General features: G+C 51.8%; 1 protein-coding gene across 1 annotated transcript in view; it reads right to left on the bottom strand.

Annotated features, from left to right (window-relative positions):
• Positions 1 to 27,496, bottom strand: part of LOC138841305 (mastermind-like protein 2) — a 227,042-nt gene that overhangs the window by 40,784 nt on the left and 158,762 nt on the right. The window contains exon 3 of the mRNA XM_070041976.1: positions 17,443 to 18,879. Within this exon, the coding sequence (XP_069898077.1) occupies positions 17,443 to 18,879 (1,437 nt within the window). The remainder of the gene's footprint in view (positions 1 to 17,442; positions 18,880 to 27,496) is intronic.

Genomic DNA, 27,496 nt, shown 5'->3' with positions numbered 1-27,496 from the left:
GCTGCTCGCGGCTCTGGTCCTGGGATACATATCCACACACACACTTTGAACAAGGGCTGCCCCTGTCACTTCTTCTTCAGAAAGGACCTGTAGATCATCACATTCCCAAGGAGACACCACCGCAAATCCATCACAGCACCTCTACTTTTATTTTCCCCCCCTTTTTTTTTTTTTTGGGTCTGGTTGTGGGGCCTGAACTCTGGGCCTGGGCGCTGTCCCTCAGCTCTTCAGCTCAAGGCAAGCGCTCTACCACTGAGCCACCTTCCCAGCCCCTTTTTCCCCTTTTTATTTTGTTCGTCTGCCTTGGTTCTCTGGATGGAAGCACAGTGTGGCTTCAGCCTCTGGGTACAGAAGGGAGTCCTGGGCAGGCAGCTTGTGCTGGGGCCTCCAGCGGCTTGAACAGGAACCGCAGGCGGGCAGTGCAGGCAGTGCAGGTTGCCTTTTCTGAACAGTGTCTCAGGAGAGAAAAACTAACTTTGAGAAGATAAATACAGTCCCGACAAGAAAAACTTGAAGCCAGGACTGTGTCCGTGGGCCACAGGGGTCCCCGGGCCAGCCCGATTCTGACACGGTGCGGCGGGAAATGAGGAGCCCCAGGGCCTCCCGGGCCGGCCACCTGGCAGCCGGCCAAAGGATGCAAACTTGCCATTCCAAATGATGAAGGGAATTACTTCAGATAAGACATTTCCACTTCAAACAAAAATTTCCTTCTTTTCTCCCATTTTCTTCTCCCTTCATTCTCTTCCTTTCTCTGCTATCTGAAGTTTTCTCTGTGTTAGACTAAGCACCTCAAATGAGTCCAATAAAATACAGTCCTACGGATGCCTCAGGCACCGTGTGAGGATGGAGCGCCCTCGCTGGCTGTGAGCCCCGGGGGCACCAGGCAGAGCCGGAGGGGTAGAGACGGGCGGGGGTGTGTGCCAGGACCACGGCGTGGCAGAGCAGGTGTGCGCTGGAGAGGAAAGGCGGGCGAGGGCCCGAGGGCTGACGTGCGTGCTCCGACAGAGACGATCCTGCGGGCTTTGTGCAAGCTGGGGCCATGTTCAAGAGTGTTGCTCGGGCTTATTCCTAAAGTCAGCGTGCAGCCCCTGGGAGGCTTTTCCTGGGGTGAGGATGGGCACTGGCGACAGAGCCTTATCTGGCTTCAGAATAGCAGATGTGAGTGAGACGGCCAGTTACGAAGACAGTTATCCTTGTGTGATAGGAGGGCTTCACAGGAAGGGAAAGGGTCACACGACAGACAGTCCATTAAGAAAACCCCAGTGAGCAACGTGTTCTTAGGCTATGTACGTTCTGAGAAACCGGAGCCATCCTGGCCTTTCTGTTACCACACCTTGAGCGCCAGGGCGCGAAGCTAGGATGGATGGATATTTTATCACATATGCTCTCGGTAAGTTTTATTTTCCAGGAAGTGAACGATTGTTTCTACAATAATAACCACCCCAGATCGGGTGCCAACTGTGCCAATAAATATGGGAAGTGCAGGCGTACAACAAGCCACTGCATCCGACAGCGGCCTGTCAGCACCCACAACGCACTGGTACCTCCCAGTTCTACGAGAGGAATGCCCAGGCACCGGCCTAAAACGCTGACACTCCGGCCCAACTGCTCACACCACAGCCAAGGCTGCTTAGAGAATCACACGGCTTTTTAAACAGCTACTCAATGAACGCTCGTTTAAAGAGAAAAGTAAAAACGTGTGAACGCTTTAGTATGTGCATTTCAGTAATCACTACTGATTAGCTATGGCTTGGTTAGGAACAGTTCCATGTGATTAGAAGTAGTCCTCACTCCAATAAATGTTTCTGAATTCAGTATCCTCATCTAGAGCTTCCAAGCCTCACGACTGGCTGACGCTGTTTTTCTAAAGATACATGATTTGACATAGAGACAGATCAGTGCCAAGGCTCCGGGAAGAGCAGAGGCTCCGGTCACGAAGCAGCGGCTCACCGGAGACTTTTGGGCAGTAGGGTGATTTGGTAATGGGCCATCTGCACTCCTGGACAAGGCAGCCGCCGGTCAGGCCCACCCCAGAGGATACTGGTCAAACGGGAGGACTGACACCCGTCCCTTCCGACCCTGTGGGACACACGCTTGATGACATGTGTGTGCACGCTGAGCCTTGACCACAGCCGTGCAGCGTGTATCTAAAGAGCCCGCTCTTCACTGGCTGTCCTCACAGCCCAGGACCGCAGCAAGCCTCTGGCCTAAGTTCAGTGTCACATGAAAAGTTCACAATTACACTTGTGGAAGGCACTCTATTCCGTCTGTACAATGTGCTTACTAACTGCATGATTTTGTGAAAGCGGTTAACTCACAAGCACCTTGTTACGCCAGAAAGCACGGAAGATAACAGTATCTTCCTAAAAAAAACTTTTGTGAGGATTAAATGAATTAACAATTAACAATACTTGGCCTAGAATAAATTTTTACTTGGCTTTAATAATTATTGCTATTCTAATTTTAGAACAACTGATCTTTCTCTCTTGAAGACTCTCATATTTTATACACATGATTGGGTTTGTCATTTAGCTTACATTCTATGTGTATAAGAAACAAATGTTGAGAGTTTAGAAAGGATTAGAATTCCTGCCTTAAACCAAGAAGCTACCATCTTAACCAGGGACGGTATCCCTGTAAAACCAGAAGGAGCATCTTTCTATCAACATGGAATGAAAAATAGGTTCTTTCTGCACCTCATGTTTTAGCAGTTTCAGAAATGTTTTGAATGCATGGCTGATAGATTTAAAATACTTAATCACATTAAAGAAATGCTCCAAGAAAGGCCACTAGAAAAACTGCTCTGGTTTTGTCGAGCATTTATTCCAAAGACAAAATAAAGAACTCGAGGTCCATAAAATATACCCAAGATAGCAACTGACGTTAGTTGTCAAGGCACATACTTCCCAACATGTGAGCACTTCCCATGTTCTTCTCTCTTAGGCCCAGATACAGTACTCTGCCTCTGTTTGTCTCTGTTTTTCTCTCTCAAACACACCCATGCACACACATATGCTCAAGCATGCATACACACGCATGCACAACACACACAGAAATCTTGAGCTCCATGGTGAGCTCCCAGTTCTTTGCAAGACAGCAGGAAGGCAAGCAGGGAAAGGGTGGTTCATGCAGGGAGTGTGTGCGTGTGTGTGTGTGTGTGTGTGTGTGTGTGTGTGTGTGTGTGTGTCCAGAACTGGGTAAAGTGAGGCCAGGCTCCTTAGAGTCAGGAACCAGGGCTCTGGTTGGGTTACATTAGCTAAGGACAAGGATGCAGAATCTTTTTTTTTTTTTTTTGGTATGACAAATAGTAAAGCATGTAGTATGCTCCAGGTACTGTACAAGGTGCTGGAAGAAATCAGTGAGTGATGTTAAAATGGCAGCTGCTTTTGGAGACACCTAACAGATAGACATAAACAAAAACACAAGCATAGTGAGCAGTCTACCTCAAAGTGTAAGAGCTATGAGAGAAATGAGCCCAGAAGAGGGGCACACGGAGGTAGGCGGCACAGATTCTGCAGGGGTGAATGGGTGTGCTCTGGGAAGGCAGGGTGTCAGGAAGTGGGGTGAACGGGTGTGCTCTGGGAAGGCGGGGTGTTGGGAGGTGGGGTGAATGGGTGTGCTCTGGGAAGGCGGGGTGTCGGGAGGTGTGGGGTGAATGGGTGTGCTCTGGGAAGGCGGGGTGTTGGGAGGTGGGGTGAATGGGTGTGCTCTGGGAAGGCGGGGTGTCAGGAAGTGGGGTGAACGGGTGTGCTCTGGGAAGGCGGGGTGTCGGGAGGTGTGGGGTGAATGGGTGTGCTCTGGGAAGGCGGGGTGTCGGGAGGTGTGGGGTGAACGGGTGTGCTCTGGGAAGGTGGGGTGTTGGGAGGTGTGCGGTGAACGGGTGTGCTCTGGGAAGGCGGGGTGTTGGGAGGTGGGGTGAACGGGTGTGCTCTGGGAAGGCGGGGTGTCGGGAGGTGTGGTGCACGGGTGTGCTCTGGGAAGGCGGGGTGTCGGGAGGTGTGGGGTGAATGGGTGTGCTCTGGGAAGGCGGGGTGTCAGGAAGTGGGGTGAACGGGTGTGCTCTGGGAAGGCAGGGTGTCAGGAAGTGGGGTGAACGGGTGTGCTCTGGGAAGGCGGGGTGTCGGGAGGTGTGGGGTGAATGGGTGTGCTCTGGGAAGGCGGGGTGTCAGGAAGTGGGGTGAACGGGTGTGCTCTGGGAAGGCAGGGTGTCAGGAAGTGGGGTGAACGGGTGTGCTCTGGGAAGGCGGGGTGTCGGGAGGTGTGGGGTGAATGGGTGTGCTCTGGGAAGGCGGGGTGTCGGGAGATGGGGTGAATGGGTGTGCTCTGGGAAGGCAGGGTGTCGGGAGCTGTGGGGTGAATGGGTGTGCTCTGGGAAGGCGGGGTGTCGGGAGGTGTGGGGTGAATGGGTGTGCTCTGGGAAGGCGGGGTGTCGGGAGATGGGGTGAATGGGTGTGCTCTGGGAAGGCAGGGTGTCGGGAGCTGTGGGGTGAATGGGTGTGCTCTGGGAAGGCGGGGTGTCGGGAGGTGGGGTGAATGCGTGTGCTCTGGGAAGGCGGGGTGTCGGGAGCTGTGGGGTGAATGGGTGTGCTCTGGGAAGGCGGGGTGTCGGGAGGTGTGGGGTGAACGGGTGTGCTCTGGGAAGGCGGGGTGTTGGGAGCTGTGGGGTGAATGGGTGTGCTCTGGGAAGGCGGGGTGTCGGGAGGTGTGGGGTGAATGGGTGTGCTCTGGGAAGGCGGGGTGTCGGGAGGTGTGGGGTGAACGGGTGTGCTCTGGGAAGGCGGGGTGTCGGGAGGTGTGGGGTGAACGGGTGTGCTCTGGGAAGGCGGGGTGTCGGGAGGTGGGGTGAACGGGTGTGCTCTGGGAAGGCGGGGTGTCGGGAGGTGTGGGGAGGCTGAGGCTGGCAGGTGATGAGTGTCTCCAGGCAGAAGCATGTGCCGTCTTGATCGCAGACCTCACAGGGCCTGGTATCAGCTCTCGCTCATGCCTGGAGGAATGAAGAGCCAGAGGAGGGGTCTGAGCCAGAAAGGGTCGGGAAAGGACAACGTCCATTCCCCCAGAGTTCCTGGCGGCAAACCCAGCATCTAACTTGCCTTTCTAACGTTTTTTCTTCTACCGGTAAGCCTCCATTTACATACATTTTTTCCCCTCATGCCACATTTCCAGAATCGATGCGTGTCTGTCCAGTATAGCCTGACACTATTTAAAAAACAGCAATTCAAGACACAGACCTTTCAAAATGCCTACTTCCACACCACAGAACCCGCATTTAGAGCAGTAACAAGGGGCCACTTCTATGGAGGTAAATGTGTTTACAGCCCTGTTACTGTAATGTTTCTATTTCAGAAGCAGGTCTATTATGTCAGCACCCATCCTTGAAAACACAATTACGCTACTCTTCTATTGTATATAGGATAAGATTCAACAAATGAAACTCTTACAGAAATTATATCACATTTGGGTTCTTTTCTAAAAAATCCTTTAAATCTGTTATTGGTAAACAGAAAATTACTACAATAAAATTGCTTCAAATACTTTGTCATGGGAATCTAATCAAAGTGAGGAAATAACAACTTATTGAGGCCTATCATGTTTTTGACTATGGTAGTTCACATTAATATGAATGCTAGCTGAAAAAATAAGTAACTACAACAACCTCACATGGTTGTTTTCATTTCAACCCAGATCACTTATACATTCCCAGGAAACAGCTTTGAATACCATATTTTACAAGCTTGTGGTTTCAAGCTGCTGATTTGAAAGTCTTTTTGATCTCTGTACTGAGTTTTAACATTTTTTCCCTGCTTTGTTGGTTTATAAACAGGGCCAAATCAAGTGGAAAATTCTCTCCTAAGAAAGAGGCAACTATATGAAGAAAATACCTGCCCAAGTATGTTTTTAAAAAACTTCTAACCTACTAACATTTCTAGTCCAGCAAGTTTCCTTCTAAACTTGGTTAAACGGTGGCAGTGAGTGTTACCTCTCAATTATTGAGTAGCCTGAGTCATAGTAACAATGCATAGAGCATTTCACTGAGGAAATATTTCCATCAGCTGTTTCCACAGGAATCCCTTTCCAGTCATTGGAGGAAAGATCCCCCACTCCTTCTCCGATCATTGCCCTAGAGTGGTTTTCTTTGACATAATGTAAGAAGGAGTAACTTTTTAAAGGTGGAGGCGTGGTGCATGTGAACCCCCCTCCAACTGCGATTCTCAGCCCTACTCATGTTAGAATTTCCCAAGGAAGCTTAGCAAAAAGGTCCCGTCCTGCCACCCCACCCCGGAAGGGTCTGATGCAGTCCTCAGAGCGGCTGGTCACTTTGAAAAACAGACATTTTAGCTTGAGAGTTAAAAGTAAAAAGGATGGGGCTGGGAAGGTGGCTCGGTGGTAGTGTTTGCCTTGCATGCAAAAGGCCCTGGGTTTGATTCCTCAGCACCACATAAGCAGAAAAGGCCAGGAGTGGCGCTGTGGATCAAGTGGTAGAGCCTTGAGCTGAAGAGCTGAGGGACGGTGCCCAGGTCCAGAGTTCAGGCCCCACAACCAGGGAGAAAAAAAAAGAAAGAAAAAGTAAAAAGATGCTTTTCTTTCTCTTTCTCTCCTTAAAAAAATTAACTTACATTAGTTATGGGGGGTCATTGTTACATTTCTACCCTTTAGTCTACATTCCAGGCAATATCCGCCCTTTTTCATTGTCTCTGCTCCCTTCCGGAACCATTTCAGCAGGTTTCATTGCTCTGTGCTCATAGCTGCAAGTGATTTATTTTGGTAGTATTGAGCCTCCTTCATCCTCCTTGTAACCCAGTCTCCTCCCCGAGTACCCATTCTTTCTTCATACTTTCTTCTATTCCTTCCTTTTCTTTTATAAAATGAATATTTGAATTGTTTCTATCTTTAAATTAAAATAAGCACAGAGTATTCCCATTCAGCCGTGGGAGATGTAAATATACTGGATATTAAACCAAAGTCATGTGGCTTACACCGGTATGAGGCGCATGTCTCTGGGCCCAGCTTTCGGAACAGGCAGGTGGGAGGCTGATCTGCTGCTCAGGGGTGGGTGCGTCTGCTGCGTGTGAGGGCACGGTCCCCGCCTCGGGCAGGCCATGGGGCTGAGGGGCCTTCTAGCTAAGGAAAGCGCGCAGGCTTGACCTGCAACTCTCATTTGTGGTCAGTGAGGCAGCATCTATCCAGGGCAGAAGAAGGGCCAGGCCTCCCGAGGGAGTGAGTGCCTCCTTTTATTCTTTTTGTCGGTCGTGGGTCTTGAACTCTGGGCCTGGGCGCTGTCCCTCAGCTCTTCAGCTCAAGGTGAGCGCTCTACCACTTGAGCCATGGCACCACTTCCGGTTTCCTAGTGGTTTTTTGGAGCTAAGAGCCTCAAGGACTTTCCTGCCCGGGCTGGCTTTGAACCGCAATCCTCAGATCTCAGCCTCCTGAGCAGCTAGGATGACAGGCGTGAGCCACCAGCGCCCGGCTGAGTGAGCTCCTCTTAACGGAGGATTTTAGGATCAGTTTCTCAAAGAGGGTGGTGTGTCTGGGCAGCTCCGCACCTGGCAGTGTGGAGCCAGGCTGCAGGCCAGGTGCCCTGGGCAAGGAAGGGGAACAGTCCCAAGGACTCCGGGATCCTGGCCTGCGGAGAAACTTGGCTCCAGGTGGCACCGGACGGGGGCCCAGTGTGACCCGAGTGGCTGCTGAGCAATGCAGCTGTGCCCACGGATTCGGGAGAGCATGGTGGGCTGTGGAGAGGAGCTGGGGGGGGGGGGGGGGCTGGGCTCAGGACTGCAGTTCTCAAGTGAGGAGGGAGGGGTGGGGGAAGGCAAAGCCTAGTTTTCTGTTATGGACTGGGTTTGTGCTGATGGTCTACAAAGGTTTGCAGCTATTTAGGAGCACTGGATTTAATGTCATTCTTCTAATCATCCAGACACTAAATCTCCTCTCCTTCACCCTTCTTCTTCCTGCTCTCTTGTTGTGTTCAGTCTCTCCTATATGTGATTAACACACAGGTACAGAGGAAGGGTCAACATGACACATAGATGGCCACTATCCACTTTGAAGACCGGCTGTCCTGAAGACTGGACTCAGCATGGCCATCAGGAAACCACCTCTAACTGCATCAGTCTGTTTCCTTTCTCTAGTCTGTTGGAGCAAACATATTACAAACAAAACCTAAAAAAAGCCGGGCGCTGGTGGCTCACGCCTGTAATCCTAGCTACTCAGGAGGCTGAGATCTGAGGATCTCGGTTCAAAGCCAGCCAGGGCAAGAAAGACCGTGAGACTCCTATCTCCAATAAACCACCAGAAAACCGGAAGTGGCGCTGTAGCTCAAGTGGTAGAGCGCTCGCCTTGAGCTGAAGAGCTGAGGGACAACGCCCAAGCCCAGAGTTCAAGCCCCACGACCGACAAAAAAAAAAAAAAAAAAAAAAAAAAAAAAAACCTAAAAAAAAACACTGCATTTTAGGGGCTGGAAGGTGGCTCAGTGGTAGAGTGCTTGCCTTTCATGCTTGAGGCCCTGGGTTCGATTCCTCAGCACCACATATGCAGAAAAAGCCAGAAGTGGGGCTGAGGCTCAAGTGGTAGAGCGCTAGCCTTGAGCTGAAGAGCTGAGGGACAGCTCCCAGGCCCGGAGTTCAGGCCCCACGACTAACAAACAACAACAACAAAGAACACCTCATTTTAAAGACAAAGAAAACCAAGTTAGGTGGGTGATGAGATTTGGGGGGACACAAGGACACAACTCATTCAACTTCGAAACAATCTATTTTACAAGAAACTACAGAAAATTCTAAGTAGCTACACTTTTCTTTTGGGGGCTTCACCATTTCCAGTTTGCTCTTGCCTAGATTGCTTATGGGGAAGTTCTAGCTGCAAAGCCGTGGCTTCAGAGTGTAATCGCATGTTGTCATGTTCTAGAGGCTCACACGTGGCTCTAGCATTAGGATCTGGAACCAGGAGGTCACAATTCTGAGATTCTCCTAAGATGTTTACTGGACACATGCCACCTCTGAAATTCTGAACCTAAATTTGAGCAATTTTACATAGTTTAAATAAATTTAGCTTTTTTTTTTTTTTTGCCTCAAGAGCCAAAAATGTATATGACATGAGGAAGAAAAGGAAGGAAACCAAGTCTCTTCAACCTCAAAGAGATGGCTCTGGCTGGGCGCCGGTGGCTCACGCCTGTCATCCTAGCTACTCAGGAGGCTGAGATCTGAGCATCATGGTTCAAAGCCAGCCTGGGCAGGAAAGTCCGTGAGCCTCTTATCTCCAATAAACCACTAGAAAAGTGGAAGTGGTGCTGTGGCTCAAGTGGTAGAGCGCTCGCCTTGAGCTGAAGAGCTGAGGGACAGTGCCCAGGCCCAGAGTTCAAGCCCCACGACCAACAAAAAAAAAAAAAAAAAAAAGAGATGGCTGTGAGGGAGAGGCTGATGGAGAGACCGCTTTATAAGGGAACAGCTTCACTGCAAAAAGACTGTTGATGGACAGAGGAGTTACAGTGACATCACAAGTAAGGTGGTGAGTACATTTCTTGTTGAACTTGATACCCCCTTCCTCATTTTTCTCCCATGCAAAACCACTTTCACTATGGAAGGATTGTGAATGGGGGCAGAGCTCAGAGCTCAGCCAAAGTGACGTTTGGGTGTCCAAGGCGAGGGTGCTCCCGAGGGAGGTCCCCCCCCAACCCTACTCCTCACCTCTCAACACGCAGCTCCAGACCGAACCATCTCTCAGAGGCTCTAGTTCAGCCAAGGGCTTTTAGACCTCAGTCCAAACCCCTTCTCTTCAGATTTGGCTCAAGGTATCGATAACCATAAATTTCCATATTTATACTTCCAATCTGTGAGGACTTAAAAACCCTAGTATGGAAACCAAGTGTACTCTTTAGGGAACAGACTGTATGTAATTTACAGGACGAGCCCCGATCTGCTGCATTAATACTATAACAATACCGAATAACTTGGCCGGTTTTATTGCATTCTTTGTGCTGTGAATCTTTCCTTCTTCTGCATTATGGGCAAAAATCATCCATTTAACCTCGCAAGAAGGTTTTTGTTTTGCTTTTATATTCTCCCATCCCTTTGACACCTCCTCTATTTCTTTTTTATTTGATTTCCTTCTTGTCAGACTCACACGTAATTAGTAGAGTCGTCCTAGCTGGAAGCAGTGACAATTTAATGGGCCGAGCCCGATGGTCTCTTGAGTAGAAATACGAGGCTCCTGAGCTAGCTGGGTGCCACGAGGCCCTTCTGGCTCTGCTGTGATGAAGGAGACGTGCCGAGCTGTGGCTGGCTGAGCACTGACTTCCTCCCTGGTGTGTTCTAATATCTTTGCTCACAACAGCACAGGGCAAGGACCCAGGAAGCCCGTCTGGCCCGTGGTGCTGCGCATCCCCGCCTCCATTCCTGAGGATGGCACCGAGAACGAACTGCGATGAACTTACCAAGTAGCTGGCTGCAGCTGACTTGCAGGGCTCATCTGTAGGAAGTTCTCAATTTTTAAATGATAATAGCACGGGATATTTTGATCTTGAATGTGCTTGTATAGGAACATAAAGTGGAGCAACTCTCCACCGGCTCCCCTGTCAGCACAGAGACAAGAGTGGAGAGGCGCTGTGCACGGCCGATCATTGGCCTCAATGGACATCTAGGGAAACAGAGGCATTGTGGTAAGGCCCCGGACCCTGCATGGCACTGAGGCCAGGCGTGAGGCCTTCGCCACGCTCAGCTTCTCAGGAAAAGCTGGGATGTGAAGGGTGGAGCCTGCCCTGCTCTCAGGCGAGTTCAGAGGGTCACCTGGGAACCGTGGGCCCAACAGAGAAAATAAAACCAACTGATCTCCTTAGTAGACTCTCGGAGAGGGTCTGAGTGTGAGGGAGGATTTACAGCCACGGCCCCAGGCCACCGCCGCCTTGCCTCTGTGCTCTCTGCGTCTGTCTGCATGGAGTGCCGTGAGCTGAGAGAAGAGGGATGCGGAATTCCTGCACGTCCCCATTTTTGACATGGGAGTGAAAGTTAGGTTCCTGTGTCTGAGCAATCAAATGTTCTCTGGTTGCATCAGCCAAACCTCGTGGAAATGCCTTTGCTTCCCCGGTTGTCTGCTGAGCCACACCCGCAGAGAGCGCTCAGGGGATGATGCGAGGCGCTGCGCCGGGGTGGAGGAGTGGGGCAGCTTATTTTTCTGTGGAGTACTGCCCTGGAAAAATACAAGTTAACAGGAAAGGAGAACCAGAGCTCCAGCTTGGCCCTGAATCCCACTCTTTATTGCAAAGCCGATCATGCATTTGTTTTCAGTTTTGAAGTTTTAGAGGCTCAGTGTTAGTAGCTAACGGGTTTCCCAAGGAAAATATCGATAATGTTTTCTGTGTTCCTTCTGATATAATATTCCGCGGTGAAAACAGGGCCCATCCGCATCGATTCTGTGCCGGGCAGAACACGGGCGTTCAAGGGGTAGGTTCCGAGGGCTGTTTCTCATTAGTAGACTACAAAAATCAGAAAACAGCTGCAGTGGTTTCTCATTTTTTTCAGTGAGGTGCTCAGATTTCCTTTGTTCTCCTTTAGAGAAGCTGCGCCTACAGGCACGTGGCTTGACAACCCGTGTGGAGTCTCAGCCGTCTGTCCGTCTCCCTCTCAGACCAGGCAGGATTTCACCTTCCTCATCTCAGATCCCCCAAGAACTGACTCCAGCCCTCGATATGCCATCAATTATTGATCACACACTTAAGTGCCCACAAAGTGCCAGAGTGGATGCTGAGGACGGAGGCGGGGGAGGAAGGCCTGTGTAATGAGTGAAGGCGGCCGAGCCAGGCAAAGCCGGGTGGGGGTGGGGGGAGGGAGGGTCTGTCTGACCGGCTTCCCACAGGACCAGCTGGGGGGGCGGGGAAGGAACCTCGCATGAACACAGCCCCCCACAGGTTCCTGGAAAGGCAGGAGAACTGCTGTCTGGGACCCCCTGCTCATGGTGCTGTCCACAGGGTTGATGGGGACGTGTTTCTACTCTGGCTGGGCTGGGCTGCAGCCCCGTCCGCGGCACACCCGATGGCCCGCGTGGTGGGTCCCTGCAGGTGCTGTCTGGAGCTTTCCTAGGAGTAGACCAGCTTAACTCTGGTTTGCTAGGCTTGTGGGTCCTGGGTTTCTGTTTTTTAGAACCAACATTCTCCTTTCTTACCTCAGTGCAATGCATAAAAGAGGAACTCTTCATTTTAAAAGACTTGCCGTTGAGAGTTATTTTGACTACTGCTGAGATGTGTGATGTTTTCCATCATCTGAATACCACATTGGCTGAGTCTCAGAGAGGTTCAAGGAATGTGTATAAAATGATGATGTGTGTCTCGTACAGTACGCGTATGCAGAAACACCAGCTGTGGAGACCTTTTTGGTTTTGTTTTGGCCAGTCCTGGGGCTGGAACTCTGGCCTAGATGCTGTCTCTGAGCTTTTGTGCTCAAGGATAACTCTCTACCACTTGAGCCCAGCTCCACTTCTTGCTTTTTTGGTGATTAATTGGAGGGAGATAAGAGTCTCGTGGACTTTCCTGCCTGACCATGAGCCAGAGAGCAGGCGGCAAGGCTGCGGCGCCAGCCCGCACAGACCGGGGACCATCAAGGAGGGCCAAGCTCCCTGTCGGCGAAGGTCATGCTTCCTAATGGCATACACTGAAGCTCCTGAGAGGAGCCACAGGATTCAGGGTGAACCCTCAAGGGCCTTGAAAACCTGGTCTTGCAGGTTAGCAGTCGCTGGCTTTCCACATTACGCTCCACAGTTTATTGCTCAGAGAATAACGCACCACTTTATTGTTTCAATGCATTGCATGAAGTGCAAATATTCCAACAGCGTTTTCTAATTAGTGCCCAGAGGGCTGCCCGTGTGTGTGTGTGTGTGTGTGTGTGTGTGTGTGTGTGTGTGTGTGTGTGTGTGTGTGTGTATATGTGTGTGTGTATGCGCGAGTGCTTGCACGCATGTCTATACACATGTAAGCCTGGGCTCCATTGCTGGATTGACAATGTGAAGGAGTCAAACGATTCACTCACATTACACCTCTCTGATCCCAATAGTCTAAACATTTGTACCATCTTTTGTTTCAAACCGAGAACTCCTGAATCTAAAGTCTTTGTGCCTGACTTTAATTAACTATCACTGTGCAAATGTACAAATTAACATGGTGGCTTCCTTTTCATTTCACCCAAAGAAACCACCCCTCCCTTCCAGCACCCGGTAACTGCTGAAACTGACGTAGAGAATGCACAGCTAATGAGAACAGGGCAAAGAGGATTAATTTATATCACAGATAAATATCTGTCAGATTTTCCATTAACCATTTCTTGGATTAAAGCTATTCTTAACCCTAGTTTTTTTTTTCTAGTTCAAAAGTCAGTGTTCAACAGGCTAAGTTGTCCACTAATGCATTAAATGCACGGCTCTTATTAATGGGTGTAGTTCACAGCCACAGACCTTGGACTGAAAATAGAAGGAGTCATTTTCTAGCTGTTGTTGATCCCTGTGAGTTGTGATCCCAAGGGTAGAATATACTTCTTATTGCTATGTCTATTTCTTTATTGAAGGATACAGGCATTATTGTTGCCTTATGCCAACTTATTCCATTGTGCAACCAGCTATTATATGTTAGAACAACACAATAGGATGGAAAGTGAAATCTCTAGTAAATAAAAGTTATACCCTGTAAAAGTTTTAAAATAGCATGCTTAAAGTTGAACTTGTTGACTTAAGAGAATTGCCCCTGTAATGTTTGCTTGGTACGCAGAGTAGATTGTGACTATCGGGAAAATGCGGTAGATATATCTAATAGGGTGCTAAGGACGTGGGCACTTGCCACTTCTAGATCAAATTCTCTTGAGGGAAAGACCAGACCTTCCCTGCCTTTCAAACTGAGGGTGTGAAACCAGATCATTGATCTTTAATCCCCAGTCCCACGGTGGTGATTGATACCTGGCTATCATGTGAATGAATGCATGTATGAAAGAGTTACAGTTTCTCCCTACTGTGAAACTGACTCCAGAGGTACTTACATCCCAAGGGATGGCATTGAAGAGTGAACAAGTTTTATTTATCATTTACAAAACCCAAGGACAGCCCTACAAGCATTGTATTAAAAAATTACATCATACCCACTTTCTTTTTTTCCTCCTACTCTTATCTAGGATCAGAGATACCAAAGCACAAGTAGCAAATCAACCTAGTGACAGAAGCAGAGCAAGCCTGTGAGGTGAGGAAGACAGCGGATTTGCAAACCTCTGAGTCATCATTTTTAGTCTTTAGAAGAAATGGATATTCCCCTTTCCTGCAGACAAACCACAACTGAAGCACTATACCCGGAACCGTGCCGGGCACCTCGCGAGCATTCCGCAATCTTTTTTGAATGAACACATAGAAACCAATGCCAGTTCAGAACGAAGCGAATGTGACAGCCTGGGATCTTTGCTTCTGTGCACCCCTGGGTTTGGACGAGGCTTCTCCCCCATATCAGTGCTGATCTGAGTTTCACCTCTGGCTGTGATTTCTGCCTAGGCGTGTGGGGAACAGCAAACTTCAAGCTATCACAGAAAAGGCACTGGCACCACCATACAAACCACTCTACCTGCTGCCTCTGCCTGGGCAGGGTAGTTTTTAAGGCAGCTCTAGTCTTTAATTACTAATGTTTTGGAGCAAGTGATTTGACCTTTCTGAACCCCAGTACCCTTACCTGTAAAAAGTATATCAGCTGGTAACATGTCCATTTGGTTATTTGTATATGACATAGAGTTGGTACTATTGTTTGTTTTTTTAATTAACAAAGCAACAAACCATACAAATTCCCTCCTGCTACTTTTTCCAACTAAGATTCTTCAGTGCTAAAGTGGGCGTGATGGTGTACAGTTATAGTGACAAGTGAGGGAGAAGAGGAGTAGGAATTTGAGGTAAGCCTGGGCTACATCATGTTGCCCTTAAAAATCCCCCATAGAACCTCTCAGCCTAATTACATGCACACACAGAGCTGGAAACCCACTCTGCACCCTGATCTAAGCTTTGGCCAGAAGAGTAGAGTGCTTAACCTGGATTTTTCTTTCCTTTGTAAACTTAGAAGATAGAGCATTAAACATCTAAGGCACAATGAACATGTCCACATAATTGTCCCGATCTGTCATTGACAACCTGTGATCCGCCTGCCTTCACCTCTTCTTCCTCCTAGCAGTACCCAGCCAAAGTGAGCCATGAAGGGTGGAGAGGCATTCAGAGTGGTCTTTGGGTCTCTTCTGACTCATTGCGCCATCCCTCCACCCCAAACCCATGTCAATATGTCACCTTTGACCCCAGGCTTGTTGCTGTTCTTTGGTCTCATTCCTAGGTTCTGATTAACTGTTTCCCTGCTTCCTTATGACTTTGGTCCTCTATGCTCCCAATTTCTTCTTCCCTCAGTCTAGTCTCTAAACTCAAACCCTGGCATTGTCCTATGTGAACAACCCTCAGTAAGAGCAGGGCTTGTGTGTTAGGTGACTGTAGAACACTGAATTCACCACCACGTTCCTCTTGGAGAAGGCGTTTTAGCCAATACAATCTTGCTTATAATTTCTTTCATTGAGTAATAAAAAAAAATTAGAAGAGCCGGACACCAGTGGCTCACGCCTGTCATCCTAGCTACTCAGGAGGCTGAGATCTGAGGAAAGCCATTCAGAGCCAGCCCGGTAGCAAAGTCAATGAGACTCTTATCTCCAATAAACTCTTATCTCCAGAAAACCGGAGGTGGTGCTGTGGCTCAAGTAGTAGAGCGCTCACCTAGAGCTGAAGAGCTCAGGGACGGCGCCCAGGCCCAGAGTTCAAGACCCACGACCGACAAAAAAAAAAAAGTAATGGCAGCCTGTGAGATTTTTTTCCACCAACACCCAGCCACTTGGAAGCAATTTCTTGGTTGTTTAGCTGAAGACCAGAGATGCATAAAACCCTCCTTTAAAGCGGTGGGGAAGTCGACAGATACTTCCCGGTTCACACCAAGGATTGATATGGAACAGCAACGAACAAGCATGGGTAGGTAGAGAGAGTGGGTTGAGGTTGTAACACAGGTTGAGGATCTTGGCTTTAAACTAAGCAGGAAATGTATAAATATATGTTTCAGTCACAACAAACCATCCATTCACTGGCTGCCTGCCCTCCCAGAAGTTTGAGACATGGGAGGATTCTAAGCCAAATATAGAATCCACTTAAGCCTAGATCCAACATTATAAAAAATGCACACTTTATAAGTGACTGAGTCTATAGCTCCGAATAAGATCACTCCTTTGGCATAGAGCCCTCATGAGTCCTGATCATCCAAGGATTGTTTCTCACCCTTTCCTGACACTGCAAATCAGGAAGGGAAGAAAATTGTAGCCAGGAGGTAACACATTCCAAGCCTGGAAATATCAGCAGATGAGGCCACTGAAGACACTGCATAAAATATCAAATACCATTTTTCTCCCAGACAACAGAAGGAATGACTTGAAACCATTCTTCACACAATTTGATTATGCCACATCCAACATCCAACACAAAGCATTGTTCCCATTGGTGACAGTGGGGGACGGCGGACACAGTAAAGGGAAGCGGGTGTGAGAATCCCTCAAGCTCACGACTAAACTAACTGAACACAACTCCAGCAACAGATCTACAGCAGGAGCTGGGACAGTGACGGTCGAAGGCTAAAGGCCCAGTTACAAATCCCACAGTGAGTCCTATGTCTGATGTCAAGTGTGACAAGCAGAAAAAGTTCTTCCCTAGTATCATCATCGATAAATCTGAGTTGTTCTCAATCCCTTCTCTCACCCCTGATTTTGTTCATGAGAAACAGACTCTGGAAGTACTTACTGACCTAACACCGAACAAAGCAGATGGACTGACAAATGAGCACCAATTACATGAGTTATAAGGCAGCATTTTTGTGTAATAATTAAATAGTCTTAATGAGCAAAAACTATTGACTATCCCAGATCTCAGCCTGTGCCTTCAGGTACTCCAAGTGAACCTGTCCTGCGAAGTCTTCATATGCACTCCTCGAGTCCACCCAGTCCTAACCAGACCATTGGACCACTCCTCAAGACCGTCCAGTCCTAACCAGACCATTGGACCACTCCTCAAGACCGTCCAGTCCTAACCAGAGCATCAGACCACTCCTCAAGACCGTCCAGTCCTAACCAGAGCATCAGACCACTCCTCAAGACCGTCCAGTCCTAACCAGACCATCAGACCACTCCTCCAGTCCACCCAGTCCTAACCAGACCATCGGACCACTCCTCAAGACCGTCCAGTCCTAACCAAATCATCGGACCACTCCTCAAGACCATCCAGTCCTAACCAGAGCATCGGACCACTCCTCAAGACCGTCCAGTCCTAACCAGACCATCGGACCACTCCTCGAGTCCATGTGGTCCTAACGAGAGTGTCCGAGCACGCTAATCAGTCCCTGGAACCTGGAATGCAGGGCTGGAGCCTTACCTGTCGGTGTGGCTGTGCAACTTGACAGCCCAGGCCTGGGAGGGATGGATTCTGCATCTTCTGAAGCAGGCTCTTCTGCGGAAGTGGCAGGGGTGACCTCAGCAGCGGCTGGCTTGACAGAGGATGGCTGGCCTGGGGTGCTGGCGGCGGCGGCGGCTGCTGCTGATTTACAAGTGAGTTCTGCTGCGGCTGCTGCTGTGTGTAGTGTAGGAGTGAAGGCTTGCTCTGGGAAGGCAACACAGAAGGCAACTGCTGGTTTGCTTGATCTGAGCCAAAATGGAACAGGGGCTTGGTGTTGCCCGGCCGGGGCTCCAAGGCTTGGTGTGAGCTGTTGAGGAAGCTCCGGCTGAGCTCTGGAGGCTTCTGCTGCAGCAGTGCGTCCAGGGCGGCCCCCGGGGCCGCGGGGCCGGCTTTGTACATGTAGCTAGCCATGACTTTTGGCTGGTTGCTGCTCCCACCTACCCCAGGGATGGGGGAGCCTCGCGGGTTGAACGGCTGCTGGCCAAAGGCAGGGCTGGGGATCTTCTCCTGCCCGAACGCGGCTGGGGATGGCCCGGCGGACGAGGGCAGGGCCGGCCACGGGGCTGGCGGGTGCTGCTGCGTCCGGGCCTGCTGCTGGCGGCTGGCTGCGATCTGCTTGAGCTGCTGGGCATGGGACACCTCCTGCCAGCCCGGCAGGGCCCGGCTCACTCCGGGCGCCGTCTGGGCCTGGGCCTGGGCCTGACCCTGAGGGGCGGCCGGGGTTGGGGATGAAGTGGAAAGGGCAGAGCTGGCCATGGAGAAGGCCGGGCCGGCCGACGGGGGCCTCAGCTGAGGAGAGCTGGAGGGGCCCTGGGTCAGGACGGGTGAGAATTCACTTTTGATTACTATCTTCTCCATGGGCAGGGAGGGCCTGGGCGTGCTCCTCTGGCTTTGCTGGCTCAGGTCAAGGTGAAACGGATCATCCTGCTTAATGGTGGCGTTGATCATGTTCTCCAGGTCCAGGTCGCTCATGGGTGGCACAGAGATGTTGGACAGCTCGTTGAAGAGCTCCTGCAGCTCCGGGTCCATGAGCTGCTCCCCAGGCTCGTCTCCGAACCTGTCAGGAAAGACGCTCTCCTGGACCATCTGTCCATCCATGTGCTTACTGCAAGACAGGGCCTCTCCTGGCTCCTTCTTCACCTCCTTCAAGCCCGTGTTGAACAGGCTGCTGCCGGGCGAGTGTGCCGGTGGAGGCAGGGTGCTGGCCTTTCGCAGGGGTGCCTGGCTCCCGGGCACGGCCCCCACCAGGAGCTGACTCGGTCCGTTACTGACGTGGAGGCTGCTTTGCCCTGCAGGGAGGCTCTCCCCAGCACAGATTCTCTTCCTATCCAGGAAGGAGTTGTCCACAAAGCCATTGGGCCTCTTGCTGACAGGAGACAGGCTGATTGCCTGCTTTCTTTTCAAGGAGCCTTGGAGCTGAGGGAATAAAAAAAGGAAAAAAAGTAAGTCATGAGAGATCAGCGCAGTCGTTAATTAAGAGCATCATAGCTTTGAAATGCTTGCCGGCTTTCGCAGTGAAACACCAGCCCCATGCATCCCAGAGTGGCACAGGTAGGAACTCTAGAAGCCCAAACAGGTGACACCAAATGCTTCTGGAGGGACAGGTCAACCGGGTCAGAGATCACTGAGTCCCCGTGGCTTGGTGCACAGGTCAGAGGGTGAAGGAATTATCCTGCGCCAGAGCAGGCTGGCCACACCAGCACACACACAGCCCCAGGCACCTTCCAGTGAGTGGCGCACAGCATGTCTAAACACAGCGCAACATGTCCAGCTCCTGTTTCAGATTCAACCTGGATCGCTCCTGTTGTCCTCTAATAGTCAGCACTGTTCTCTGGTCTGAGACGTGCTGGCCATCCCGAGCCTTGTTTTCTCTGTGTTGTTACACTGCTCTGTGTCTGGGCATACTGTGAGCTGGGTGGCAGGAAATGCATCACTCATGTTCAGCCCTGTGTGCACGCGGCCATTCCCACAACCCTTCGAGCTCTGTTGGCGATCCGGGTGCCTGGGTGCTTGCTGTGTGTACAGACAGAAGCCATGAGATTGCTATTTATCAAACAAATCTGAGCACAGATTGCTTCTGTTGGCAGTGTCTAAGTCTTGTAACACAAACCCAGGTGTTGAGAGATGGAACTACACAGGTGTTCGAGGCTCACAGCCAAATCCATCCTAATACCGCGTGCCACGGGAACTTGGCAACGTCTGTGTCTGGGTCTCAATGGGGTGACGGCCGCTAATGGTGGGCAGAAAGGAGACAATGTACGGCACAGTTTAGCACCAGGCTTTCTCAAACAACTCAGAAAACGTATGGCCTACTACCTTCTGCAAGGGGCCCCGAGTAGCAGCGTGCTTACGCGGTTTATTCACTGAATGAATGGCGCTTTATGAACCTTACGATATCAAGTAAGGCTTAGGGACAACCCAGTCACACCAAAAAGTTATAAAAGGAGAAAAGAGGGCAAGTCAAATCTTCATTGATCTGTCTCCACCCTGTGACTTTCCCAGTGGTCTCAACTCGCTAAATACTTAATGTTTGCTCAGAAACAGCAGAAACATTTCCTGGATAGAAAATTCTAGCAATTCTTTCTTCCTTCCTCACTAGAAGCCACTTGTCGTCCTTCAGAAAGATGGGTGGTTGAACCAAGAGAAGGAGGTCAGTGTGACCAAGGGCCAGGTGTGGGCTGTGGTCCACATCCCGTCATCTCCGGAGAACCCCGGTTGGTGGCATGGCCACTGTTCTACAGATGAGGAAGGGCTGGCTGGTGGGCCACAGAGCTGTGAAGCACTAGGCCTGGGCTTTTCCTGAGATCTGTGTGGTTCTGTGCCATTTCTACATGGTGTGTTGGAATGGTCCTGGGCAAAGGCCAAACTCACGTGAAGGGGCCTGGGGCTCTCAGGTTAAATGAGGAGGAATTGAGAGCGGCCAGGGCGCAAGCAGGACAGGGCTGGGAGGGACCCGCGTGTGTCCTATGCAGCTCATCAGCGCCTGTGTCCATCATCCCTGCCCCTGCCTCGTTTTCCCACCCTGGCAGGAGTGCAGTTATGGTGACGTGAGACACTGGCAAACAAGCTTCAGTCTTTTACAATCACTGGTGGGTGACCAGGGAAGGCACTGGACCCAAACTGGATCAATCAACCTGGGGTTCCAGACTTAGGGAAAGCAGGCCGGGCTCTCTTCTGATGGCTGTGTAGTGATTCCCAAAACTTGGGAGCCTCAGTTCACTTGTGTCAATTAAAGCAACAGGAAAGTACGTCTCCAGGAAGGGAGAGAGAGAGGAACAGACAGGAGAGACATGCACTTCCGGTGCAGAGGCTGAATCCAGCCCTAGGTCAGCTCTGTGACTCTGCGTTCCTCGCAGAAAATGGAATGTTTATAAGAAAGTCATGAGCTTGAACTCATACGGATTTGGCTTCGGTTACTTAAACCAAGAGTTCTAATGAGGGCTGGGATGTAATTCAGTGGTGAGGCGCTTGCCTAGCAGGTGCAATGTCCTGGGTTCGATCCCCAGTACCAAAAAAGAAAAGACAAAAAAATACAGTTAAAAAAACCCAAACAAACAAACAACAAAGAGAGTTCTAAGGATGTGCCTGAGCCGTGGCTCGGGGAGGGGCGGCTGCAGCTCAGGGCGGCTGCAGCTCAGGGCGGCTGCAGCTCAGGGCGGCTGCAGCTCAGGGCGGCTGCAGCTCAGGGCGGCTGCAGCTCAGGGCGGCTGCAGCTCAGGGCGGCTGCAGCTCAGGGCGGCTGCAGCTCAGGGCGGCTGCAGCTCAGGGCGGCTGCAGCTCAGGGCGGCTGCAGCTCAGGGCGGCTGCAGCTCAGGGCGGCTGCAGCTCAGGGCGGCTGCAGCTCAGGGCGGCTGCAGCTCAGGGCGGCTGCAGCTCAGGGCGGCTGCAGCTCAGGGCGGCTGCAGCTCAGGGCGGCTGCAGCTCAGGGCGGCTGCAGCTCAGGGCGGCTGCAGCTCAGGGCGGCTGCAGCTCAGGGCGGCGTGCGGGGTGTGCAGCGAGGCGCTCCAGCTCTCCTCTGCTGACACAGAGCAGTGTCAGCTGTGGTCACGTGCACCACACCCAACGCTGCTAACGCCTGGCCCCCTGGGCTCAGGAAGAGCAGGGGCCTCAGAACCAACACCTATCAAAGAACGAACAAAATCACAGTCTTTCCCTAGGTCTAGCTTAGCTCCTTTGATTCATTTTCCACCCCCTTGACAAAACCAGTTCTGCCCGGCTCTGCCCCGGCTCTGCCCCGGCTCTGCCCCGGCTCTGCCCCGGCAGCCCAGCTCTGGCTCCCCGCCGCAGGCCTTAGGCCTGGGAACAGCAGCGTCACTCCCTGCGAGCTGGGCTGGTGGCGGCTCTGTGGACAGATAAGCTCACGTGTGCTTTCTTCACAACCCCTCTAGCAGCTGCCATTACTTCTACCCATTCCCCCCATTTTGAAGATGAGAAAAACTGAAGTTTGAAGATGGAGTGGTTTTTTTTCTAGGCCACAGGTATGGTAAACAATGCAGTGAAGACTTCCACTGTGAAGGCCATGCTCCACGGGGGATGACCCTGGGCCCGAGCGCCAGAGGCCACCCTCGGCCCTGTGTGGTGGAGCCCGGGAGTCGCGTGCCACGTCTGACTGCGACTTGCAGGGCCACCTGAGGAAGACAGCTCTCTCTCTGTTAGTACGCACAGCAACACCCCACTTTCCTCCCAGAAGATCGGCGCTGAGGGTGGCGTTCATCCTGTCTGGGGGGCGGCACCAGCCACCACAGGTAGAAGGGTGACTTAGGGCAGGGGCGCAGGGGATCCCACGTGGTATGAGCGATCTTACCTCAGGGATCCGCTCATTTTAAGATGAAGAAAACAGTGAGCCTTTAAGCTGCATTCATGCTTTCATTTGTGATAATGAACGTATTTATCTTTATGCCACCCCAGTTGTAGTATGCAAGATTTACACGTTTTTCAGGGAAGAACACGCTGTGGTTCTCCCGACAACACCTGTGCCCTGAGCACTCACAGAGCATCCTCTCGTGCAGAGTCTTGGAGGGACTTACGAGTGAAGACATTCTGACATCCAGACGACAGAGCAGGAGTGGGTGGGATGGCACGTGCATATGGCGCAGGGCTCTGGAGGCCGGGAGAGGCTGGGGGAGGCCGGGGGAGGCCGGGGGAGGCTGAGAGAGGCTCGGAGAGGCCGGGGGAGGCCGGGGGAGGCTGAGAGAGGCTGAGAGAGGCCGGGGGAGGCCGGGGGAGGCTGGGGAAGGCTGAGAGAGGCTCGGAGAGGCCGGGAGAGGCTTGGAGAGGCCGGGGGAGGCCGGGGGAGGCTGAGAGAGACTCAGAGAGGCTGGGGGAGGCCGGGGGAGGCTGAGAGAGGCTCGGAGAGGCCGGGGGAGGCCGGGGGAGGCTGAGAGAGGCTCGGAGAGGCCGGGGGAGGCTGGGGGAGGCCGGGGGAGGCTCGGAGAGGCCGGGGGAGGCCGGGGGAGGCTGAGAGAGGCTCGGAGAGGCCGGGAGAGGCTTGGAGAGGCCGGGGGATGCTGGGGGAGGCTGAGAGAGGCTCGGAGAGGCCGGGGGAGGCTTGGAGAGGCCGGGGGAGGCCGGGGGAGGCCGGGGGAGGCCGGGGGATGCCGGGGGAGGCTGAGAGAGGCTCGGAGAGGCCGGGAGAGGCCGGGGGAGGCCGGGGGATGCCGGGGGAGGCTGAGAGAGGCTCGGAGAGGCCGGGGGAGGCCGGGGGAGGCTCGGAGAGGCCGGGGGAGGCCGGGGGATGCCAGGGGAGGCTGAGAGAGGCTCGGAGAGGCCGGGGGAGGCCGGGGGAGGCTCGGAGAGGCCGGGGGAGGCCGGGCGATGCCGGGGGAGGCTGAGAGAGGCTCGGAGAGGCTGGGGGATGCCAGGGGAGGCCGAGAGAGGCCGGGGGAGGCCGGGGGAGGCCGGGGGAGGCCAAGAGAGGCCAGGGGAGGCCGAGAGAGGCCGGGGGAGGCTGAGAGAGGCTCGGAGAGGCCGGGGGAGGCCGAGAGAGGCCGGGGGAGGCCGAGAGAGGCGGGGAGAGGCTGGAGATGGGGAGGTTGAAGCCAGCGCCGGGGCTGCAGCGACACAGTAAGCACACGTAGGTCGGATTCCCGCGCCCCGGTGTGGAAGGAGGCTGCTGGGTGGACGTGGTGTGCTGCATCGTTCAGTGGACGCAGCAGGGCAGTGCCCGGCAGACTGTAAGCACTGAACTGTATACGTCCTTGAGTATAAGAAGTAAAAGGAGATTTACACTGGCGGTGGTAGTTTTGCTCTGGGTTTTGGTGGTGGTGTGTGGATCAGAGAGAGACAGAAAGTTCTTTTCAGTACCTACCCCAAGGCATATTAATATGCTTACACTAATAGTCTATTTGTTGACTGAATGTTTCAGTGTTCTTTCAGCCACTGAACAGTTGAGCATGGTAAGAAGCTGGTGGCTTGTGAGGACTCTGTCAGGCCCAGCCCACCGCCGTTCACCACTCCCACCAGGGTACTGTTTGCACCATCGTCTTCCTCAGAAAAACGTGGGAAACAGAAGGACCCCAGCTGAAGGGGCGTGAGGCTCTGTTCCGCTGCCCTCCACGCCCTGCACGCAGCTGAAGAGGAGTCAGGGCACATTCTTCTGCACAAATCTCAGAAATGTGTGCTTTCACGCCCTCAGGGGGAAAAAGAAGGGGGGGGGTTGTACTGGCTGGAGGTGGGGCTGGCAGGGCCGGGGGTGGGGGTGGCGGCGGTAGGATTCAGTTGCTGATATGGGGTCACAGAAAGTATGTGTGATCCATCTGAAAACTGTTCTCTAAGATTTGGACTCTGAGAAACGAGATGAGACTGGTCAGCAAACAGCTCTTTTTTATGAAACCCAAGACAGAGACGGATAGAGGAGCTGGATCACTACGAATTCTGGATCCATGTAAGAACTCTCAAGACACCTCATATTCCAAATTGCTCGGTGCCTTAGCTTTCCCCTCTCCCTTGGCTTTCATGTCCGGCGTGTAGAAGATTAACTAAAAGATGAAGTTTGCCTCAGACGCTCACTCACCACTGCAAAGAAGACAAAGGGATCCAGCGTCCTCATCTGCTCAGTGCTAGCACTTCCAGCCCTTTCTCCTGGAAAATGTCCCAGGTTTCCCATCACCCGCAGCACCTCACTGGACAGGGTGGGAGTGTGTAAGGGCAGCATCACCTTGGAGAGGGTGACAGGCAACCTCGTGAAGGTGAACGGGAGGCTGTGGCCCTACAGAGAGTGCTCAGACCGTTTCAAGCGTGGCTCCCATCTCTCCTGTGAACGTGACCGCGTCATCCCCCTCCACAGCCAGGCCTCCGGGCTTTAGTGGGACACACAGAGGCCCAGCAACGTTCCAGGCGTGGTGCAGAGCCATTGCTGCCCACAGGAGGTGGACCTGACCCTGAGTTTGACGGACAGATCCTTCCCCCTGCCATCCTGGCTGGCCTATGTGCCAGGCCAGAAACAGACAAAATGAAAATTGCAAAACCATGCCATCTCCTCATTGGTAAAATTGGAATTTGTTCACACACTTATCTACTTAGTATCAACTGTACATTTGATAAATGTGCATAGTTAGTGCTAGTAGCAGGGGATGACTTAAAAAAAAAAGAATCTAGAACATTATTTAAATACTACTCTTCTATAGAGGGGAAGGGGGACATGCTCAAAGCATAAACACGTAAGTATTTGGAAATCCCGCAGTGAAACCCATTCACTTATCCAATTACTGCGCACTGATAATAAGAAGCATTGCTCTTCATACATGTTAGAACAACAAGAAAAAAGGATTTGCCAGTATGTCTGAAATCAAAGCAGAAAGCAATAGTTCTGTGCGATGCTTGCTCTGCAGAGATGTCTGTGGAATTACGGTTTTGTAGGAAGCACCAGACCTGGGAAAGCAGGAAAGGAATTCAGACTCTCTCACAATCAAGTACAGCTCAGACATTCTGATACTCTCCTCATCCAGCAAGCACGGAATGTCTACATCAATTGAAAAGTTCCCAGTTGAGTTTGCATGCTGTCTCCTACTTGGACAGCATCCCTGCAGGACACTGCGCAACGCACACTGGTGTGACCCTCCTGCCTAACGCTTAGTCACCATCGATGGCTGCGGGCGTGCAAGGCCAGGGCTGGGGCTGTTCAAGACCAACCCCTGTGTTTAACACGGAAAAGAACATAATATTCTACCAAAGCCTGAACAAAACAGCAACCTAACTGCTTTGCGCATGAAATACTTCAACCATGACTCAGTTTTGCCCAAAATATATCTAAAGGAGTCCAAAGTAAGCGTGATGTCTATAGTGCTGGTAGTTCTCCTGAAATCTGTGTTGTTCTTGGCAGGATGTAGGATGCGTTAAGTGTCATTAATCAAGCAGCTCTCTGTCCCCTTGAGCACAGGCCTGGGCTGGAAAGCCTCTGCAAGGCCCCAGCTCACGGTCCACCCTGAGGGAAAGCTCATGCTTTCCCTCCTCTTCTTTCCTTGCTTTACTGACTTGGGCTCTTTGGTTCTTGTAATTGGTCCAGGTCTGTGGAGACGTGGACCTGCTTCATTCGTGTCCCCTCTGCCCTCGCTAGGGAAGGCTGCCTGCCTGGGCAGTCCCAGGTCTGGGGCCTTCTATGAGTCAGTGCACGGTGCACTGCTTCTCCGCTTGTGGCCATGAACCATGTTTCCTTTATACGACACACAGCTGATGCTTTGCCATCTCTGCCCATTTGCAGGGCTATGGAAGGGAGCTGAGGAGAGCTGAGCGGTCGTGGAGAGACAGAGCCGGCATGGATGTGCAGGGCTCTTGTCGCTGTGAGAATGGGACTCATCTCAAAGCGGCGCCCAGGCTGAGTGCCGGCAAACCCACACGTCAGAGAGGGCATCCTTCATTTGGGGTTTGAAGGCGGCCACTAACGTGCTCAGTCTGTTCAGAAACTAGCGGAAGACACCGCCGCCCTTTGGTTGGCGCTGGCGCTCGGCTCTGCCACAGAGCTGGCAAGGGCGCGCGTGGGACGCAGGGCCTGCCCACCACGCTCCTTCCCTGCCCCACTCCTCGCCTGTGGGCGGTTCCTGTCTGCTCTAGGCTCCGCGAGCTGCTGTGTGTCCTCCAACTGCGCTCTGAGAACCTCACGCCACACCCGTCATCTCTGCCACCAAGCTCAGCACAACACATTTGCTGTTTCTTTGTTTTAACACGTGAGTGATGATTTGGCTTCACATCTTTTGTGTATATGGTTCCCTGCCCAGCATGTATACTTCCCCTCCTCCTTCTCCTTACCTCAACCCAAAGGTGGCTCTAGTGGACATTTTTCATGACCGCCTCATCTAAAGAACATTTTCCCTGCTGTTTTTCATCACAAGCTCTTGGCTATTTCATTTCTAGTACTTATAATTTCCAAAACTTTTATTACTTAGCTTCCAAATTTTAAGTGTCTCTTGTGTTATAAAACAAGCTCTAGGGAGAGACTTGTCTTGTTAATCACTATACCATGTCCTTAAGTATAATCCAGATGAATACAGAAATAAAAAGATAGTTTAAAGCAAATGGAACATCTATGAGAACACACTGAGATGTTGAAGTTTTCTAGTGGTGGGATGAAGAAGCATTTTTGCTTTTTACTTTGCTCATGTCTGTTTTCTAGTGTTTCCACATCGACTCTATAGGACGTATGTAATTGAGAGTTCAGTGAACTTGCATTCACCATGTCTGCCACTGATTTTTCCAAGAGTCTGCACATTTCTAAGTAAAATCTAGAATATGACATTTCCCCTCCTCCAACAGACTGGATCAAGTTGGACATCTGACTCAAACTGAACTTTTAAATGCTCTTCGGGTAATCTACAACTGAAGCAAGACCGACTCAGTTATATTCACGAGCACCTGAAATGAGATGGGGAAGGTGGCCTCTAGGGGAGCCATTCTTAGCCATGTACCACTAGAGGCAGAGAGGGCAGGTCTGTGAGAGGAAGGAGGGGCAAAACTGATAGCAAGGAGGGGCCAGGAGGGTGAAACTGATGGAAAGAGGGGAGAGGGAGGGGAAAGGGGAGGGAGGGGGAGGGAGAAAGGG

Source organism: Dipodomys merriami, unplaced genomic scaffold (genome assembly GCF_024711535.1).
Source record: "Dipodomys merriami isolate MVZ:Mamm:240054 unplaced genomic scaffold, mDipMer1.0.p SCAF_314, whole genome shotgun sequence".
Classification (NCBI taxonomy): Eukaryota; Metazoa; Chordata; class Mammalia; order Rodentia; family Heteromyidae; genus Dipodomys; species Dipodomys merriami.
Note: the sequence above shows the minus strand (reverse complement) of the source record. Positions and strands in the feature narration are given on the sequence as shown.